This window comes from Colobus angolensis, unplaced genomic scaffold, assembly GCF_000951035.1.
Source record: "Colobus angolensis palliatus isolate OR3802 unplaced genomic scaffold, Cang.pa_1.0 Scaffold41, whole genome shotgun sequence".
NCBI lineage: Eukaryota > Metazoa > Chordata > Mammalia > Primates > Cercopithecidae > Colobus > Colobus angolensis.
In genome coordinates this window covers 16,527,969-16,547,841 of record NW_012117488.1, presented here as the reverse complement: position 1 = coordinate 16,547,841, position 19,873 = coordinate 16,527,969, and the positions used below count along the sequence as shown (strand labels likewise).

Genomic DNA, 19,873 nt, shown 5'->3' with positions numbered 1-19,873 from the left:
CTGAGGCTTTGTTTCTAATCAATATTAACTGACCACTTTAGGGTTTATGAAGAAAAGAACCCCTTCCACAAGAGGGCAATTGAAAGGGTACACTGGGATCCTGCAATCATTCCTTTTTTATGAGAAATTTCACTATGGATGTGTGACGGGGTCTGTAAAAAGCCTGAGGTTTGTGGCAGAATGTTTACAGGCAACCCCGGGAAGCTTCTAGAGGACCTGGTTCATGGAGTAGTACTCTGTTTTTTATATCAGCGGTTGAGTTTTCAACTTGAACTTGACATCTTACACAGAAAATGCCTCTGCATTAATTAAACTAAGTTTTGTGGCTTGTGGCTGCTTGTATACAAGCATTCAAAAGTTCATAGCAATGTGACATTTATTGACCATATGAATGTAAATGATTATTCTGGAAATTTGGAGAGAGACAGCTTTAGGAGGTGGGATTTAAATGTAAACCCAGTTCATAGTACTAAATTTCTGGGATAGATTTTCAATTTTTTTTCTTTCTTTTACTCTTTATTCCATCTCACAGTGCGGAGCTCTCTCACTCCTTCAGAGGAGAGCTTTTGAAATAATTGGAAATGTACTGTAGGACATTTCCTTCCAGATTTTGCACGAATGCATTAACCAATAACATGGCCTTATTATGAAGTTACATGGTAACGCCTTCAGTTTTGCCCATGGAAATTAATGATGTGGGCTCTCCGAGTCCCTTCTGGGTAAAAATGCAGACCTGCATTCAAAAGCTCACTTTTAATCTAAAATGAGAGTCAGATGCTATTGAAAACTGCATTTTGGCCCAGGGAGCAGTTAAAGTCCCACAATACCTTTTGCAACCACAGGGTGAAAACCCTAGTGCCTCGGCCAATTTCCAAATGGTGTAATCCCATTTCTCCACTTGCCTAATATTTCCTCTGCCCTTCCAAGTGGAAGAGAAGGTCACTTCGTAGCTTTTAGGGTTTTAAGAGATTAGAGAGTAATACTCTAGATTAATTAGTGAGACATTTGGCACACAACATCGCTGTTGTATTTGCTGGCCGGTGGTGATGTGAAATAGCAACTAATTCTGCTTTTGTAAATGTTCATGTATAATGATTTAGCAAATCCCAACTTAAAAGCCGCACTTCAAATATAAGCCTAATTTTATCCATTCGTTGGATAAAGGATCCACTCAAAAAAACTTGTCCTCGTTAGAAAATGAAAATAAACATTCTGAAGTGTGTGGTTATGTAGGGGCGGTGCACGTGTTATGGGGGGAGGGGGGTCTGAAAATAAGGATCAGTTTAGCACATTTAGCCATGGAGAAATTCTTATTCAGTTAAGATAATCCTAGCCTTCGGCTCTGAAAATGGCTCAAATTGTTGTTTCAAATGGTTGTGGCTACTAAGAACAACTCGTCTATCCAGATGACATGAGGAAATGAAGATGCACGTGTTCTGGCAAGGCAGCTTCTATTCCTGGGCAGCTCTTTGCCATGCGGAGTTATAAGCACACACACAGGTGTTAGCCAGTCCCAACTACGACATGAACTGAAATGGTACAGCAATGGGATGAAGATGGTTTCTGCACCTGTGAGCTGGAAGTCATCACCTGTTCCACTGTGGCAGTTGGCCTGGTCGTCATCACATTCATCCACTGGGTTCCCGTTGGGAGTGGTTGGTCCAGCTGTAGGGGCTGAAACAAGATCCAAGGATTATTATCTCACACCTTGGAAATGTATTCTCAAGCCTCTGGCTGTTAGATCTGCTAACGCTTATGCAGAAAACTTTAATCTGTGGTAAGAAGACCAGGGGCATGGTTTGCCTCTCTTTCAGGAGCTAGATATACTTGGATTCTGCAGAATGTATAATAGCAGGGCCTGCTTTGTTTTGGTATTTGATTCATATCTGCTGAGTAGAGTTGGCTGCCTTAGCATTTTATACATTGTTATCTACATAAACATCCTTCTTCTGAAAAGCTCTTGAGTTCTCACTGGTTATTTATTCAGGACCCTGGAGTTGAGAACTTTGAAGATACAGATTTTGCTTGAAATGTTTTCCCTTTCATTTTCGGGGTGTTAGAGCACTCACTTGTCAGAAATTCTTTTATATTCTTAGTACTGACTAAGTTTGCTAAGTTTATATTATGATTCGTCCCCGAAGGAAGTCAACATTCACATTTAATGCAAAAGTGCTTTTTAAAACCAAACCAAACCAACCAAACAAAAAACAGTGATTCCATTTCTCTTTAAATAGCTTCTCAAACTGTGAGCCCTCTCTCCCGGGCAGGTGTGTGACAGAGTTGTCTTAGATATCCCGGGGTCATTTTACATGAACTCTCATAGGACTGCATTCCACTATTCACAGGTATTCCTATATCTCTGAATTTGCAGTTGAAAGGTATCCAACATTAATCAAAGACTGCTTTTGAAGTCCTTTAAATTTCGTTCAGCTATTTTTTTTCAGCCTGTTACTCATTTTTGCAATCTGTTTAATATTTTACAGTTTTTGGCATTACATTTCACTTTATAAGACTTGAGATAATGGATAGCTCTCGTGATGTCTGAGAACCATACAAGATGGTGGTGGTGGGGGCTGTTCTCTTCCGGCCAGTAGGAATGTGTCAGTAACTGCCACTTTCTCAGTAAAAATTTGACATTCTTTGAATGGTGCTGAAACACCAAGCAGAGTTATGGCACATGGAGAAACGGAGCTAAGTTTCAGCTTCTTCAACGGCCCAAAGACACACACCAGTAATAACTAAGAAGTTACCATGTGCAAATAACATACATGCCATTCAGGCCTGCAATCCAGACTTTTTTGTAAAACACATACACCCGTGTTCTGGCCTCTATTTATTGCTCTCATTGAATCAGTAGTATCTTCTCTGGCAAGCCAGACAGTTGTCTTTCTTCCCTAAGCTCTCCTTGCTCTTGATAATGTGCTACCTTTAAGTATTTAAAACTCTATTCATTTTGCTGATTTTTCTGCATTCATCAAGCTGTTTCTAAAGGAGGAGTTCCGCATTATAAATGGCCTGAGGTAGTGGCTAGCTAGATTTACTAGATTCAATGGAAAAAAAAGAGGAAGTGAATGATATGTATGTTCCAGTTTTACTATTTGAAAATATATTATCTTCTGGAGCTCTTTATTTCTTTTTTCTTTTTTTGATTTGGAGTTTCGCTTTTGTCACCCAGGCTGGAGTGCAATGGCGTGATCTCAGCTCACTGCAACCTCCGCTTCCCTGATTCAAGAGATTCTCCTGTCTCAGCCTCACAAGTAGCTGGGATTACAGACATGAGCCACTGCACCCAGCCTGTGGTTCTTTATTTCTTAAATATAAGTGCTAGCACCTAGGACAGACACTCCTGGGAGGCTGGAGTGGACTGCATCTTTCTCCTGCATTCCCTAAGGTGTCTCCCCTAGAACAAGGCACAGAGTAGATGTTTAATAAGGGCCTGTTACTGATTGAAGGGAGAAGAAAAGCATTTCTTTTCACCAATCATATCAAAAAGCTTTGACATTACTTTCCCCAGATGTTTGTTTCACATACGGCCCAGGGCAATGTCCTCACTTTTGTGAGTGCTTGGAAACATCTGTAGGCAAATTCCTTCACCGATCATTTCTACCTCACTACAGAAGTGACACTAGAGAGTGGAAGCTCTAACTTCCCAATGAGTCCTCCTTGCCTGCTGCCTAGACAGGGCTGATTTGTCAAGACAGGGGAATTGCAATAGAGAAGGAGTTTAATTCATGCAGAGACAACTGTATGGGAGATAAGGGTTCTATTATTACTTGGGGTTGAGGTTTTGAAGGATAATTTGGTGAGTAGGGGTTGAAAAGTGGCAGGTGCTCATTGGTCAGGTCTGAGATGAAATCACAGGGAGTCGAAGGTGTCCTCTTGTGCTGAGTCAATTTCTGGTGGGGACACAAGGCAGGATGAGCCAGTTGATCGATCTGGGTAGTGCCAGCTGATCCGTCAACTACAGGGTCTGCAAGATATCTGAAGCCCTGATCTTAGATTTTACAACAGTGACATTATCCCCAGGAACAATTTGGGGAGGTTCAGAATCTTGCAGCCTCCAGCTACATGACCCCTAAACTATAATTTCATTTTTTTCCCCCTAAACCATAATTTCTAATTTTGTGGCTAATTCGTTAGCCTTGCAAAGGCAATCTAGTACCCAGGCAGGAAGGGGGTTTGTTTTGGGAAAGAGCTGTTATTGTCTTTGTTTCAAAGTTAAACCATAAGTTCCTCCTAAAGTTAGTTTGGCCTACGCCCAGGAATGAACAAGGACAGCTTGGAGGTTAGAAGCAAGATGGAGTCAGTTAGGTCAGATCTCTTTCACTGTCATCACGTTCTCATTACAATTTTTGCAAGAGTGCTTTCAAAACTTCCAGCAGGCTATCTTTTCAACCCTCCATTCACTCCACCTCCTAAATCAGCATCGCCTTCCAGAATCCAGGCTACAGATTTCGCATCCTGAGAGCAGACTCCCTTTCCAGATGACCACGTTTCTCTGTGAATTGAATGAATGCATCTGCAGTGAATGGAGTTCACCCATTCCTTCTTTTTCTTGGCATCCTTTGCCAAAGTGCTGGCACATGGACATTCTTGGTCTGTGTTGATAGTGCCTGGATAATTTAGGTGTCTGGGGCATGACTACAGATATGGAAACAACTACACAGTAAAGAATGGGAGAAAATGGCCTGCTTTTAAATAAACACATTGGAAAAGTAGCTATGAATGATTCAGGAGTATGGTGATTGATAGTTGAAGATTCTATCATGCATAAGTAAAGTTTTATGGTATTTAATGTGCTCAGGAATATAATTATATTTGGTAGCTCAAGACACAAATAATTTTAAAATTGCAATAAGGTGACATTAAAAAGCATTCTTCAAAACAACTGTGAGCATATATGCTCGGCTGATTAACATCTGGATGCCAACAATAGTCGTTCTTGAAGCTAGGCTGGAGCAAGACCTCTATGGGGCTAGAAAAACTGGTGTAGGTTACTCATTTATGTCCAAATCTAAGGCAGATGGGGATTCTAGTGCATAAATATATTAAACGCTACAATAACCAACTCAAAACATTCATTTCATTCATTATATGTTCAAAGAGAGTGCAGCCATGGGGTCAGCGTGTTGACTGAATTTGTACTTGATATGACCTTCGTATAATAATCTAAGTGTAGGCAGTAACGTCGCTCTACTTTCGGACACGTTGTCTCATGTAAAGTTCTGTTTCTCTGCAGCAGCCTAAGATATTCATCCAGGATAATGTCTTGATGTCTTAGTCTGTCAAAGGCTGCTTTCTGTTTCTATGTGCTGGTAATCAACACTGCAGACAGAAACTGGATCAGATATCGACCTTTAAATAATATTTAAAAGGCAAAAGTGGTTGCCAGGGGTTGACGGAAGTTGCCTGCTTACTGGGTAAGGGGTTTTCCTCTGGAGTGATGGAAATATTTTGGAACTAGAAAGAGGGGAGTTGGTACAACTGAATTGTAAATGTGCTAAACGCCACCGAGTTGTGGTGAATTTTATGTTATGTGAATTTCAACTCTATAAATTATCTCTTTTTGTTAAGTAAAGAGAGACAATCTCATATAATCCAAGGAGAGTCATGCAAACAACCCAAGACAAAAGTAGGACTGTGAAGGTGCTGCCTCGTGACATGTGTTAGAGCTTTGAGCCTCACTGATGGGCAGGCACCGAGATATGGGGCCTCCCAAGGGAAAAGGGCAGGCAATTTGCAAAGGCACCATCAGGGGCATAAACGCATGGAAGAGGAAATTTAAAAAGGAATGAGAAGTAACTCTGGAGATCGTAATTACCTTCCACTTCACAGCCCAGCAGCTCCATTCTGAGCCCCAGTCCGCCATGAGTGGCTCTCTCGGGGTAGATCCTGATGAAGCGCGTGGAGAGAGCTGGAAAAGTCCGCAGCTCAGGTGTGTCATAGTTGTTGTTGCCCTCAAAAGACTGTGAAGCATGAAAAACACAGGGCATTAAGAAAAAAAAAAAAGTGCTCCCTTTTAGCAACTGCCTCTTCCCTCCATCAGGACTCTGAACAGGGCAGAGAAATAGGCTTCATTCTACCACTTTGTAAATGGTGGGCATCTCTTTCATAAATGAGAAAGGAAACAACAATGAAAGCTTCTCTAAGAAGTGATGGCATTTATTTATTTATTCATTATTATTATTTTTTGAGATGGGGTCTCACTCTGTCACCCAGGGAGGAGTGCAATGGTGCAATTGCACCTCTCTTCAGTCTCACCCTCCCTGGGCTCAGTGATCCTCCCACCTCAGCCCCCTGAGTAGCTGGGACTACAGGCACCCACCACCATGCCTAGCTAACTTTTGTATTTTTTGCAGAGATGGGGTTTCACCATGATGCCCAGGCTGGTCTTGAACTTAGGGGCTCAAGTGATTCGCTTGCCTCAGCCTCCCAAAGTGCTGGGATTACAGGCGTGCACCACCATGCCCAGCTAATTTTTTGTGGAGACAGGGTCTCACCATGTTGCCCTGGCTGGTCTCAAACTCCTGGCTGCAAGAGATTCTCCTGGCTTGGCCTCTCCAAGTGCTGGGATTACAGGTGTGAGCCACTGCTCCTGGCATGAGTTGGCACCTCTTTTGAAGTGTGTTCCTAGCTTGAAGTCCCTGTGACAGTTTTCAGGAGCGTGGCCACCCACTGCCAGTGCTGCTACTGGCTTAGTTTCCTTTTCACATGCCCAGATAGATCAAAATCCTTTCTGGAATTCTGAGAAGATGGAGCAACAACTAGCCCTGTTTTCCTTTTCAAGAAATGGATGAGCCTCCTTGTGTCCTTTTGTCCAGCATAATTCTTAATCCCATTCCAAATGGGAGAAGGCAGAGGGGGAGGAGGAAAAGAAAATTGTCTCATCATAAGGAATGTCCTTTTAGATATCAAACATTGCATGACGTTTGATAGAGTAAGGCATTGTTCTAACTGCTTAAAATCTATTAATTCATTTAATCCTCAGAACTACTCATTTTGTCATCTTCCTATAATATTGAAAAACCATAAAAGTTTCTCAGTTGTTTCTATAGAACCTAATCTATGATTCCTAACACACCTTTCCACTGAAAAAAATCTCTAAGGTGAAAAAGAAAACGGATAAAATGGTCCATTTTAGAGCAGCAGTTTTTTTTTTTTTCTTGAGACAGAGTCTCGCCCTGTCACCCAGGCTGGAGTGCAGTGGTGTGATCTTGACTCTCTGCAACCTGCACCTCTCGTGCTCAAGTAATTCTCCTGTCTCAGCCTCCCAAATAGATGGGATTGCAGGTGGGTGCACACCAATATGTCCAACTAATTTTTGTATTTTTAGTAGAGATGGGGTTTCACCATGTTGGCCAAGCTGGTCTTGAACTCCTGACCTCAAGTGATCTGCCTGCCTTGGCGTTCCAAAGTGCTGGGATTATAGGCATGAAGCACCATGCCTGGCCACGTATTTTTTAACTATTCAGAGACTTTAAAAACATGTTACATTTAATTTTCCAAATGAAGGTAAATTCTCCATGAGGTAAATTCTATATTATGGTCCTTTTACAGACAAGGAAACTGAGGCATAGAGTTGTCATGTCATTTGCCCATGGCCATACACACAGCAAGTGGCAGAGCCAGGACTCAAATCTAGGTGGTCTTAACTGGCGCCCTTAACCACACCATGATGATGCCTCTGTCCTTACAAGCCATCTAGTCCAGTCTCCTCATTTATTTATTTATTTTTTTAGAGACGGAGTCTCGCTCTGTCACCAAGGTTGGAGTGCAGTGGTGCGATCTCAGCTCACTGCAACCTCTGCCTCCAGCTCACTGCCTCTGCCTCACTGCAACCTTGAAGATAACCTTCAAGCGATTATCTTGCCTCAGCCTCCAGAGTAGCTGGGATTACAGGCACCCGCCACCATGCCTGGCTAATTTTTGTATTTTCAGTAGAGACAGGGTTTCACCATGTTGGCCAGGCTGGTCTTGAACTCCTGACCTCAGGTGATACGCCCACCTCAGCCTCCCAAAGTGCTGGGATTACAGACGTGAGCCACCGAGCCGGCCCAGTCTCCTGATTTTAATAGGTGAAAACACCATGGTCCAAGAAACATCTATGCCCAAGGCCACACATTTAGTTTCATTAATTTGTCTTTAATCTGATGCAAATTGGACTAGTAGACCTGGTAGATCAGATGGAGTGGCTGGCCGGCCCCAGGCCATGCCAGTCAGGAGTGGAGCCATGCCCAGTAGCTGTGTCAGGACATCAAAAAACAGCCTAATATGTGCTTGTTCAGTGGTGGAAATGTCATAACAAAACAGTGGAAGCATGTCAGTGAAGACAGATTGGGTAGGTTGCAACAGAATCAGCAGGTTTCTGAGTTCTAGAAGTAAATTAATTGGCCTTTCCCAACTCAGAAAAGCCTCTAGGAGTTTAAAAATGCATTGCTAATACAGGCCCGCCTCTTCCAATTAAAATTGCTTTCTTTTTTTTTTTTTTATCAAAAGTAAATTCACTATCGGGGTTCTGCACTCTTTATAGAACTGCAATTGCTGCCAGTAATTGAGACTCTGACACATATTATTGTTAGGCCCAATTAAGTTGTTGTCAGTAAGATACTAATTATAATGAAAATACCATTACTACATACGCAAGTTCTGTCTATGTTAACATACCTCCAAAGATCATAGGAGAAAAGCATTTATATCTATGGAATCCCAGGCTCATCTCTTCATTTTAACTTGAGCAAAGAATTAACACAATGTAAATACATTATAAAAGCTGTCAGTGCTGAGCTGGGAAGAATATTAGCAATGAAAACCCATATGGAACTAGGCTAACTGATATAACAAACTTACTTATGAATTCTTTGTGTTCTGTTGCTAATTATGTTTTAGAAGATGAGGACTTAGGGTGTTTGGACCTTCTCTCTGTTGCTAAAAAGTCTAGTTAATGCAAAGATTCTGATATAGCTTGCCCATTACACACTATTTTTGGGGTAGAGAGTGAGGAAAGGGCATTGAAAATTTAAATCCATCCAAGTGCTGTGGATTTCACAAAACAGAGTGCTCATTTTACTTTTACATAAAAGGTACTTGGCATCTTAAGAGGTAGCCTTCACTTGTAAAATTAAATATAGCATGTTTTAAAAATCTTCATATAATTAAAAACCATGTGCCGCTCTAAAATGGAAGATTTTCACCCATTTCTTTTTTTGTCTTAGAGATTTTATTTCACTGGAAGGGTGTGTTAAGGAATCATAGATTAGGCTGTATATAAACAACGAAGAAGCTTTTATGGTTTTCAATATCATAGGAAGATGATAATGATGGATAGAATCATATTTTAGAAATAAACCCCAACACGTTCAACCAATCTTGAATTGAGTGTTTTGTGAAAGTTGAAAGATGTGTGTTGGCTTCTCAGGGAATTCAGTGCTGGATTTACTACAGAAGAGTGATAGCTTTAGATCTGGTTGCAGACGCATGAATTATATAGAGACAGGGAAGTGATGCATCCTATCAAAAGCATATGGTGACTTGTTTTCTTTCTCTCTCAGAGCCCTAGTGTTGAAGAACATGTCACACCAGCACACGCCGCTGTCGCCAGCAGCAGGAAGTTGTTGATTTGCAGCATATTCACACTTTCTGATGCAGTCAGAGTTCACTGCTTCTCAGAAAAGATCCACTCAGAAGGGAACTCCAGTTTCTGATTTTTTTTTACTTTTTCTTCCCCCCAAACAAGGCACAAAAGGGGAAAATGAACTGGAGACAAGAAAAAAGGTAGCTGCACAGAGATATAAATATAACACTGAAAATATTTTGGAAACCACAAGTTCAGGAAGGGAGTGATGGGAGAGAGATTCAGATATTTCTGATGGCACCCAGCCCTGTCAGTGGCCTGCTGCGCTAGTGGTAGCCGGCGGTTTCCTTGGAGTCTTCACATCTGGAGGGAGTGGGAGCTGGTGGCACAGCCTGGCTTCTTTGCTGCCTACAATGCCTCTGGCCTGAGTCACTATATTAAGCCAAATTCCCACACTTGCTTAGAGAGGGAGTGAGGGTAATATTCCCTTCAATAAGCTAAAATCTGTTTTTCACAAGAGGAGTAGGTCCTGGCCAAAGAAGGGAAGGAAAGGCTAAGACCGAAAGGTCAATTGTGTTGGTATGAGAAATATCATTGCTGAATATAATTCCCACACTGCACACAGAACTTAAACTGCTGGCTGTCTGTAGGTTGGTCCATATTTGAATCCTAAACCAGCTTCTGGGCCATCTAGCACACTCCAGGGTATCCTTTCCAAGTTGCTGTTGTATGCTCTCAAATAAATTTAGCCATTACTCTAAGTAAAATATAATGACTGAGGCAGATCTGTTTGGTGGAAAAAAATTATACCGTGCATTTTGGTGAATGTTGGAATATTTTTGTGTTGAGATTTCCTTTTCTTTTCACTGGATTATCAAAAGCCTACTGCATCTTAAAAGGGTTCAATGTGTAAAGAAATATACTTAAAGCCAGGCACGGTGGCTCACGTCTGTAATCTCAGCACTTTGGGAGGCCGAGGTGGGCGGATCATGAGGTCAGGAGATTGAGACCATCCTGACTAACATGGTGAAACCCTGTCTCTACTAAAAATACAAAAAATTAGCTGGCTGGTGGCAGGCACCTGTAATCCCAGCTACTCGGAAGGCTGAGGTAGAATGACTTGAACCCAGGAGGCGGAGCTTGCAGTAAGCCGAGATTGTGCCACTGCACTCCAGCCTGGGCAACAGAGCGAGACTCCATTTCGAAAAAAAAAGAAATATACTTAAGCATTATTCACAACAGCTAAAGATGGCAGCAACTCAACTGTCCATCAGTGGGTGAATGGATAAACAAAGTGTGCTATAAACAGACAATGAATATTATCCAGCCTTGTGAAGGATGGAAATTCTGACACAATGCTACAACACCGATGGCCTGTGAAGACATTATCCTAAGTGACATAAAGCAATCACAAAAAGACAAATACAGTATGAGGTCCCTAAAATGGTTTGAATTCACAGAGACAGAAAGTGGAGGTGGTCACCAGAGACTGGGGGCAGGGGGACTGGGAGTTGTTGCTTAATGGGTATAGAATTTCAGTTTTGCAAGATGAGAAAGTTCTAGAGATTGGTTGCACAATATACACATACTTACCACTGTTGAACTGCACACTAAAAAGGTTAAGATGGGAAATTGTATATTATGTGTATTTTATCACAATTAAATTTTTTTTTTTTTTTGAGACAGAGTCTCACTTTGTTGCCCAGGCTAGAGTGTAGTGGTGCGATCTTGGCTCACTGCAACCTCCGACTCCCGGGTTTAAGCAATTCTCCTGCTTCAGCTTCCGGAATAGCTAGGACTACAGGCACATGCTGCCACACCCTGCTAATTTCTTGTATTTTAGTAGAGACGGGGCTTCACTGTGCTGTCCAGGCTGGTCTCCAACTCCTGAGCTCAGACAATGAGCCTGACTCAGCCTCCCAAAGTGCTGGGATTACAGGCCTGAGCCACCGCGCCTGCGCCTGGCCCACAATTAAAACGTATATAAAAAAACAAAGCACTTAAACTACAAGTAGGTGAGAGATGGGGGAAGGGCAGACCCAAATGACTGAGAGGTGTCTGCAAGGGATTCTGAGCACTGGCTGGATAGCTGCTGTCAGCCCCGGGCTTCCCTGTCTCCTGTCTGCCTGTTGAGCTGTCCCTCCTTCCCTCCAGGCAGAGAATGGGACCAGCAATGCAATTCTTTTGCATGTGATCTCAGACATCGCTTTTCATGCCATATTCTAGTCTTCCTAGAATCAAGGATCTTACTGACCCCATGACACACCTCCTCTGATGTCCTGGCTGGAAGGGAATAAGAAGAAGCCCTTCACTTTGGAAGGCCGAGATGTGCAGATCACCTGGTCGGGAGTTCGAGACCAACCTGACCAACATGGGGAAACCCCGTCTATACTAAAAATACAAAAACTTAGCCTGGTGTGGTGGCACATGCCTGTAATCCCAGCTACTCGGGAGACTGAGGCAGGAGAATCACTCACCTGGGAGGCGGAGGTTGCAGTGAGCCGAGATCGCACTCCAGCCTGGGCAACAAGAGCGAAAACTCCGTCTCAAAAAAAAAAAAAGAAAAAAAAAAAGAAGCCCTTCCTCTGGAGAATGCCAGAGGCCCTTGATTGAAATTAAGGACGCGACGGACGACTTCCTGCCAGTCCCCAGCCCTCACCTTTGCCTTGCGTTTGCTGTCGTCCATGATCATCTTCCAGTCGGAGCCATTGTTGCTGTATCCGATCTTGAACTTCCTCATGAACACCTTGTTCTCTCGGTGCTTCCCACCCTGAATGATGATGCCCCTCACGATCTTCTCCTCCCCCAGGTCTATTTGGAGCCACTCATTGACGTAGGAATGAGGTGCGGGTGGCAGTGCCCAGCCGGAGCGACTGGTTACCAGGCGGATGTTTTCAGGCATCCAGTTTCTGTCCCCTTGGTTGGATGATGTGATCTGGGAGTCAGAAATAAGTCCAGACACCATACCCAACATTCCGGAGCAAGGATAATCTGGGAGGTGAAATGAAATAGATAATGCAAAATGATTTTCTGGGCGACTCCATGCTAAGAAAGAAAATACAACATATGGAATAAAGACATGACTTTGTACCCAATCAAATGCAATTTTCAGTCTCTGGATTATTTTACAGTAACTCTTCCCTCCCTCAAACTTTCCTCCTATGCTGTCAGAATTCCCGTCTCTACACTCACATCCCAGTAAGGCAAATCTTCAATAAAAGATACATTCCCCCCGCTATGAGGTCTTCTAAGTTTAGTATTCATATTTCAATCTCTTTGGTATCCAGAATTTATCCCTGGATCAAGTACTGGCCCTGCTTCAGAGAAGTTCATAGTTTGTGATGGATTGGAGATACGCATAGAAGTTATTCCAACAGCAGGAAAGTTGCTAAAACGAAGGTAAAGAGACAGTGATGCAGAGGTAAAGAGAAGAAATGCATGACTTAGCCTTCAGGGGTAAGAGAGGACCTCCCAGGGCAGGTGACGTTTGAATTGAGTGTGGAAGAATAGTGACCACAATCCCCTGCAACCCTTCTCCCCACCCGTATTTCTAATTGCATTGGGGACTTTCCACAAGAATGTCTCATTGTCATCTCAAATGTACCATCAGCAGACTAAGACAGTCCTTTCCCTGGATACTGCATCCTTTCACTGAACCCTGTCTTTTAATTGGTGGCATCACCAATCATCCAGTTCCTGCCTAGTCATCTTGTCATTTCCATTTGGCTGCCAAATCTTGTTGTGTTTTTGTTAAGTAAAAGAAAGCAACAAAACCCTTGTCGCCTCCTTCCCTTCTTCTGGATTTATCCCGATCCGAGCGCTCTGGCCAGGGTGCTACATGAGCTCTTGGTTGGCCTCCCAGACCCCAGTCTGAATCTCCACTATACCAACTGCTATCTAACTTTTCAGAAAAATGTTGTTTTAACCATGTCATTCTCATCCTCAAAAATCTCCACTGCTAAGAGAAAGAAGCCCGACACAAAAAGGACAAATATGGTCTGATTCCACAGATATGAGTAGCCTATCACTAGATCAGTCAGATTCATAGAGACAGAAAGCAAAATGGTGGTTGCCAGGGCTTGGGGGAAACGGAGATTGGGAGAGTTAATGTTTCATGGGTGCAGAGTTTCAGTCTGAGACGATTATAAAATTCTGGAAATAAAGTTCACAGCAATGTGACTGTATTTAATGCCACAGAACTGTACACTTAAAAATGTACAATGATAAAATGAAAACGGTTAAAAGTGGTTGAAAATTGTTAAAGCGGTAAATTTTATGTTATGTATGTTTTACCCCATAATATAAAAGAGAAATCTTTTGAAAATGTACCATGGTTTTCCATTACTGATGGGAAGATATCAAAACTCGATCTGGCGTTCAAGACCCTCATTTTGATTTCATCCCATTTGCCTCAGTTGATTTTCTATTACTGACAACACATCTCAGTTAACCAATTCTCTTCTCATACAGTATAGATGTCATCCTCATCATTGCCTTTGCTCAAAACCCAGCTTAAGACTCAAAAAAACTTTTCAAGCTACTCCAGCATTTATTCTGAGCTCTCCCATCTCAGAAATATGAGGTAAGTAGCACAGAGCTCAGCATTCCACTGCTCTCTAAGGCTTCAAGATTGCTAGTAATATACCCACAGCAAGATTGTAAGATCTTTGAAGGCAATGAACAGCACCATAGACCTCAGAAGCCCAAGTAGCTTCTGAGCACAAGGAGAGCATCAGTCATTGATGAATTCAACAGTGGCTTAATGACAAAATGTCCAACACTTCAATTATTTTCCTTTATAAACTGTATGTCCCAATCAAGAACATGTGCAGGAATGATAACCTATTTTTCTTTGAAGCAACTCAATTCTGCATAATGTAATAAAAAGTTAGCCTAAAATTATAACTACCCCTAAGTGAGAGGCAAACATCTAATGCAATTAAACTAAGTCCATGTTATCAGCTGAACCTTAAGAATTAATTACTCAGATACTTTCCACAAGAGTTCCATGGTCCAAATCACGTCATTTCTTTACTCAGACATTCACTGCCTTCTTGTCTAGAAATTATGCATGTCATTTTCAATCAGGCATGCAGGCCTTCCATATCATGTTCTTGCAAGGCCTCTCTCCCCATTCACTCCTTTAACCAGTGCCAATTGACATGAAGAGCTTCCTTACTTCTGGGAGTCTGGAGGGTTTCTTTCTATTCCCTCAGCAAGGAATTCCCCATCATCTTACCCTTTCCATTATCTGAACTGCTTAAAATCCTGATCTGTTTTCGAATGTCACATCACTTACTCTGTTTTTCTATTCTCTGTAACTAGGCACAGTTTTCCATTTCTGGGCCTCTTCACACCACTTTATTTGCATGTCCCTTTTTTCTTTTTTCTTTTTTTTTTTTATTTTGAGACAGAGTCTTGCTCTGTCGCCCAGGCTGGAGTGTGTGGGGTGATCTCAGTTCACTACAAGCTCCGCCTCCTGGGTTCACGCCATTCTCCTGCCTCAGCCTCCCCAGTAGCTGGGACTACAGGCACCTGCCACCATGAAAGGCTAAATTTTTGTATTTTTAGGACAGAAGGGGTTTCAGCATGTTAGCTAGGATGGTCTCGATCTCCTGACCTTGTGAAGCCTGCCTTGGCCTCCCAAAGTGCTGGGATTACAGGTGTGAGCCACTACGCCTGGCCCCCCAGGCTTTTTTTTTTTAATTTATTTTTTTAAGACACAGGGTCTCACTCTGTCACCCAGGCTGGAGTGGAGTGGTGTGATCATGGCTCACTGCAGCCTTGAACTCTTGGCCTCAAGCAATCCTCCTACCTCAGCCTTCTGAGTAGCTAGGACTACATGTGGATGCTACCATGATTGGCTAATTTTTTATTTTTTTTGGTCTTGCTATTTTTCCAAGGCTGCTCTCAAACTACTGGGCTCAAAAGATCTTACCACCTTGGCCTCCCAAAATACTGTGGTCCCAGGTTTGAGCCACCACACCCGGCCCTAAAATGCTGATGAGCACATTTAGTTCTTTGGAATGCTGCTCTCTGCCTCCCCAGATTTTAACTTCTTTGAGGACATGAACTATTTTTCTGTTTTCTATGACTCTTCATGCCCTGTTTTATACATAGTATTTGCTCAACAAATGTTTGTTGAATGAATCAACTTAATACAATAAAAGGCAGCTGTCATTTTCCCAAGTGCCCTTTCCTGTAATTCAACCACAGTATTTGCTCCAGGCTGGGATCTGAAAACCAAGAATATACTCAATCGGGATTAAAAAAAGATTTACAAAAACAATTTTACTAAGGGACTGTGAAACTATAGTGCTAAAAATAGAGTGCCATTTTTTGGCCACGGTGTTCATACCTGCCTGATTCCAGACAAGCTTTTAGAAAGGCAATGTTTAGCTGGTAATGGAGACCAGATGTTACCATTTGGAGGAAAACATAATTAACTTGAATACTGTAAGGAGAGCAGAACCGTCACCAGATTAATGCCCTTTTTCTAATGCAGACTCAGCTGGGGCATAGTTTCTGTATTCACTGACATAGTGATGTCCTGCCCCTATTTAGCCAACATATCCATGGTGCAAAGTGAGACTTATTCCTTCCATATGGCTGCCTCATTAAAACAAAACAAAAAAAAAATGAAGAGGCAACGTGATTTGCCTTTGACTGAAAACTATGTGACTCACTTTTAACAATAATTTGGAGAAAAATTACATTAACAATTAATTCAAGGTTTGAATGAGATGCTAGTGTTTAACTCTGTCCCTTAATAGCAGGCTGGTACAGGTCAGCCTGGTATAGGTCAAACCCTTTGGAAATGGTGTTGCAAGATTTAGCAAACAAACAACAAAGCAAGAAACAAGATGCCCAGTGAAGTTAGAATTCAGAGAAATAATGAATGATTTTTTAGTATACGTGTGTCTCAAATACTGCGTGAGACATACTTACTCTGAAAAATTATGTCGTGTTTGTCTGCATCAAATTTAACTGGACATTTTGTATTTCACTTGGCAACCTTGTTGGGAAAGCTTAAGACCACTTCACGATGGAAGGGAGAAATTAGTTTTGTAATGGAGGATTGAGGTGGTTATTTTCAGTGATATTATTTTACAGTAAATCTCTGTACTCAGCTTTAATGGAAACACTGAGGTATACTGGTAAATCAAATATCCAGTTAACCAATTTCCAAATAATGAGAAAGTAATAACTGTATTCGATGGGAGACCCTGAATGAGCATAATTTAATCTTTCCTTGATGACTCAGAAAGTACCTCTGGATATTATGGTGTCTGAGATCATCATTGTGAATTCTGATTGACTTAGGAGCACATGAATATGTGTTGAAGTGCCGGGTAACAGACTTCTGGTTAACAACAGAAGACAGCAGAGTTCACAGTGTGTTAAGCAGGCATCGTCCTACGTGATTTTCATCAATTTCCACCTCTGCCAAAATGATGAAGCCTACTTTGTCAAAATAATGAAAATGCCTTTCATCAATCACCTATAAAGCAGGCTGGTTTGTTCCAATCTTATTTTCTTTATATCTCTATACGGTGACAAACTGAAGTTTCCAGGATTACTATATTTCTAAAAAATAATTTCTGAATCAAAAAATTAGGGTAAAACTTGGGGCTCTAGTGGCTTTGGAAGCCAAGTGATGTGTTCAAGCAGTAACTTTTAATTAGGTAGGCTTAAACAAAATCCAGATTGAATTATGACTACTCGACAAGGTGAAAATTTGAGGTCCAGCCATTTGTTTCTCAGAAGGTTTGGATAGAACTGCACTTCATTCATGCAAAAGTAACCACCAAACATTTGTTATGTTCCAGGCATACAGGAAGGACACAACAGAAAATGAGGCAAACAGGTCCCCTGCTCTCTTGGACCATCTAGTCCAGCAGGGATATTGTAGTCCTCCTTTCATTAATCTCCACTCAAGGGGACCGTAGCCTCAAGAAAATGAAGATTATCTGCTTCTGATAATCAAGAAGAAAAAGTTGAAATTACTGTCTTATTAGAAGCTCTGCTTGCTGGGGCACATGCTAGGTTCAATGTATTGAGTGCCGTGTACTATTTTAATCTAACGGGTACCATTTAATGAGCACTTACTTTAAGCCAGGGGTGTTCCAAATTTTCTTTCATGTACTCCTCATTATAGTTGCATTAAGGTGAACCTCACAGACCAGAAAATGGAGATCAGAGTGAGTCTCAATGTCTTACCCATGGTCGGTCACGCATATACTAAGTGGACAGTCCACAGTCAAGCCTGGACATGTCTGCCTATCTTCTGTCCATGTGAGTATCATTGTAATGTGTTAGCCTCTCCAAAAACCTGCCTGTGGCAATTATTTGGAGACTAGAGCCATTTTACTAGAGAGAAAATATTTAAAAGTATAGTGGAGACCATGATTAAGAGACCAGCACTAGGAACTGAAAGGAAGCACCTTATTTGAAAAACGGCCACTTAATTATGTATGAAAATATTAGTATATGCTATCTTAGACATCTAAATTTACATAACTAGAACATTTAACTATTTTTAAAAATTGAACAAATTATTTACCTTCTTCGCTCACATTCCTAGGATTACCTCTCAGGGAAATCTTTGTGAAAATTAAAAAGGACAGTTTAGGCATAAAAAGAATTCTATTCAACTAAAAGGATATGACACAAATTTCTAAGAGCCTGGAAATTCAGAGTTTTGACTAACATGTTTGGAGTCTTTATGAAGTTTACCTCATTTTTTAAAATACAATGACATGAGATAAGGTTGAAGAAATGGGCCAGAAATTTCCACCCAAACCTCAAATGGCCTTATTTCTACAAATTTATGAATAACAGCACAAATTTGTCATGCTCTGAAAATGACCTAGAACTTTCTGTCATCTAACTGCTGATCGAAAATAAAGCCAAGGTTATATCTAACTTTTCAATGTCCTTTCTTCTTTCAAACCCCTCTCCACTCAATTCCTGCCCTAAAGCCTTGAATTTTCTAAGTCTTAGGTCCTAAAATAATAAACAAGTCTGTCTACGGGGTGGAAATAAATAAATTTTTTGTTAAAAAATCCGATGATGGTTTTTACTTTCCAAGCTGAACTCTACTATAAACAAGTGTAGTTTTTCCTGTTCATTAGCTCTTCTCGAAATTGCTTATAATTTCATGGAACATTGCCAAAGTGATTTTTTTCCTTCCAAAGTCAGTATTCTTCTCCTCTAAAAATAATTAAACTAAAAAGGATAAACATAAAAATGGAATAAAAAAATTAAATACCCTAAATACATATATAACATAATATTAAAAAGTAGTTCAAAGACTTTTAGACATTGTTTGTTTTTAATTACTTTTTAGTGAGTGGGTCAACTGATTCTGCCTTTGAACTTTCAAGCTTACCATGAAGATCACATCGTACTGGTTTTTTGGTGCTGGTGGTTGTTTCAATGAAACTTTGGCCATGTATTTACTAAAATGGAAAGGAATTCTAATATGACAGCTATATACTGCAGAATATAACATAGTCATGCAAGAAAATAAATGGACAGGCAGAGTGCGGTGGCTCATGCCTGTAATCCCAGCACTTTGAGGGGCTGAGGCAGGTGGATCACCTGAGGTCGGGAGTTCAAGAGCAGCCTGGCCAACATGATGAAGCCCCATCTCTACTAAAAATACAAAAAATAGCCAGGTGTGGTGGTGTGAACCTGTAATAGTACCAGGAGGCTGAAGCAGGAGAATTGCTGGAACCTGGGAGGTGGAGGGTGCCGTGAGCCAAGATCACATCACTGCACTCCAGCTTGGGTGACAGAGTGAGACTCGGTCTCAAAAAACTAACTAAATAAATAAATAGAGAAAGCTGGCCAGGAGCAGTAGCTCACACCTGTAATCCCAGCACTTTGGGAGGCTGAGGTGGGAGGATAGCTTGAGCCCAGGAATTTGAGACAAGCCCAAGAAACATAGGGGTTACAATTAGTTGTCTATACTGGTGCCCTCATGTTCTCCCACATGTATTTAAGAGGCTGAGGTAGGAGCATCACTTGAACCTGGAAGGTTGAGGGTGCAGTGAGCTATCATCATGCCACTGCACTGCAGCCTGAACGACAGAGTAACACTCCGTCTCAAAATAAAGAAACAAAGAAATAAATAAAACGGCTGGAGAATGTTTCATGCAACAGTTAGTTACTGTAAATCTACTAAGTAGTAGTCAGTATCCAGGAAGCAGAGATGAAAGGCATGATACTTGCCTTCACGCAGCTTACAGTCTAGTGGAAAAGGTACCAGTAAACAAATACCTACCACATGCCAGGCTG

General features: G+C 41.5%; 1 protein-coding gene across 7 annotated transcripts in view; it reads right to left on the bottom strand.

Annotated features, from left to right (window-relative positions):
• Positions 1 to 19,873, bottom strand: part of NRP1 (neuropilin 1) — a 158,134-nt gene that overhangs the window by 23,891 nt on the left and 114,370 nt on the right. For 3 of the 7 annotated variants that reach the window (XM_011956184.1, XM_011956183.1, XM_011956187.1), the window contains 3 exons: positions 12,231 to 12,562; positions 5,822 to 5,966; positions 1,570 to 1,674 (listed from right to left, as the gene is read on the bottom strand). In XM_011956184.1, the coding sequence (XP_011811574.1) occupies positions 1,570 to 1,674; positions 5,822 to 5,966; positions 12,231 to 12,562 (582 nt within the window). The remainder of the gene's footprint in view (positions 1 to 1,569; positions 1,675 to 5,821; positions 5,967 to 12,230; positions 12,563 to 19,873) is intronic. The other 4 variants (XM_011956185.1, XM_011956186.1, XM_011956188.1 and 1 more) reach the window with 2 other exon arrangements.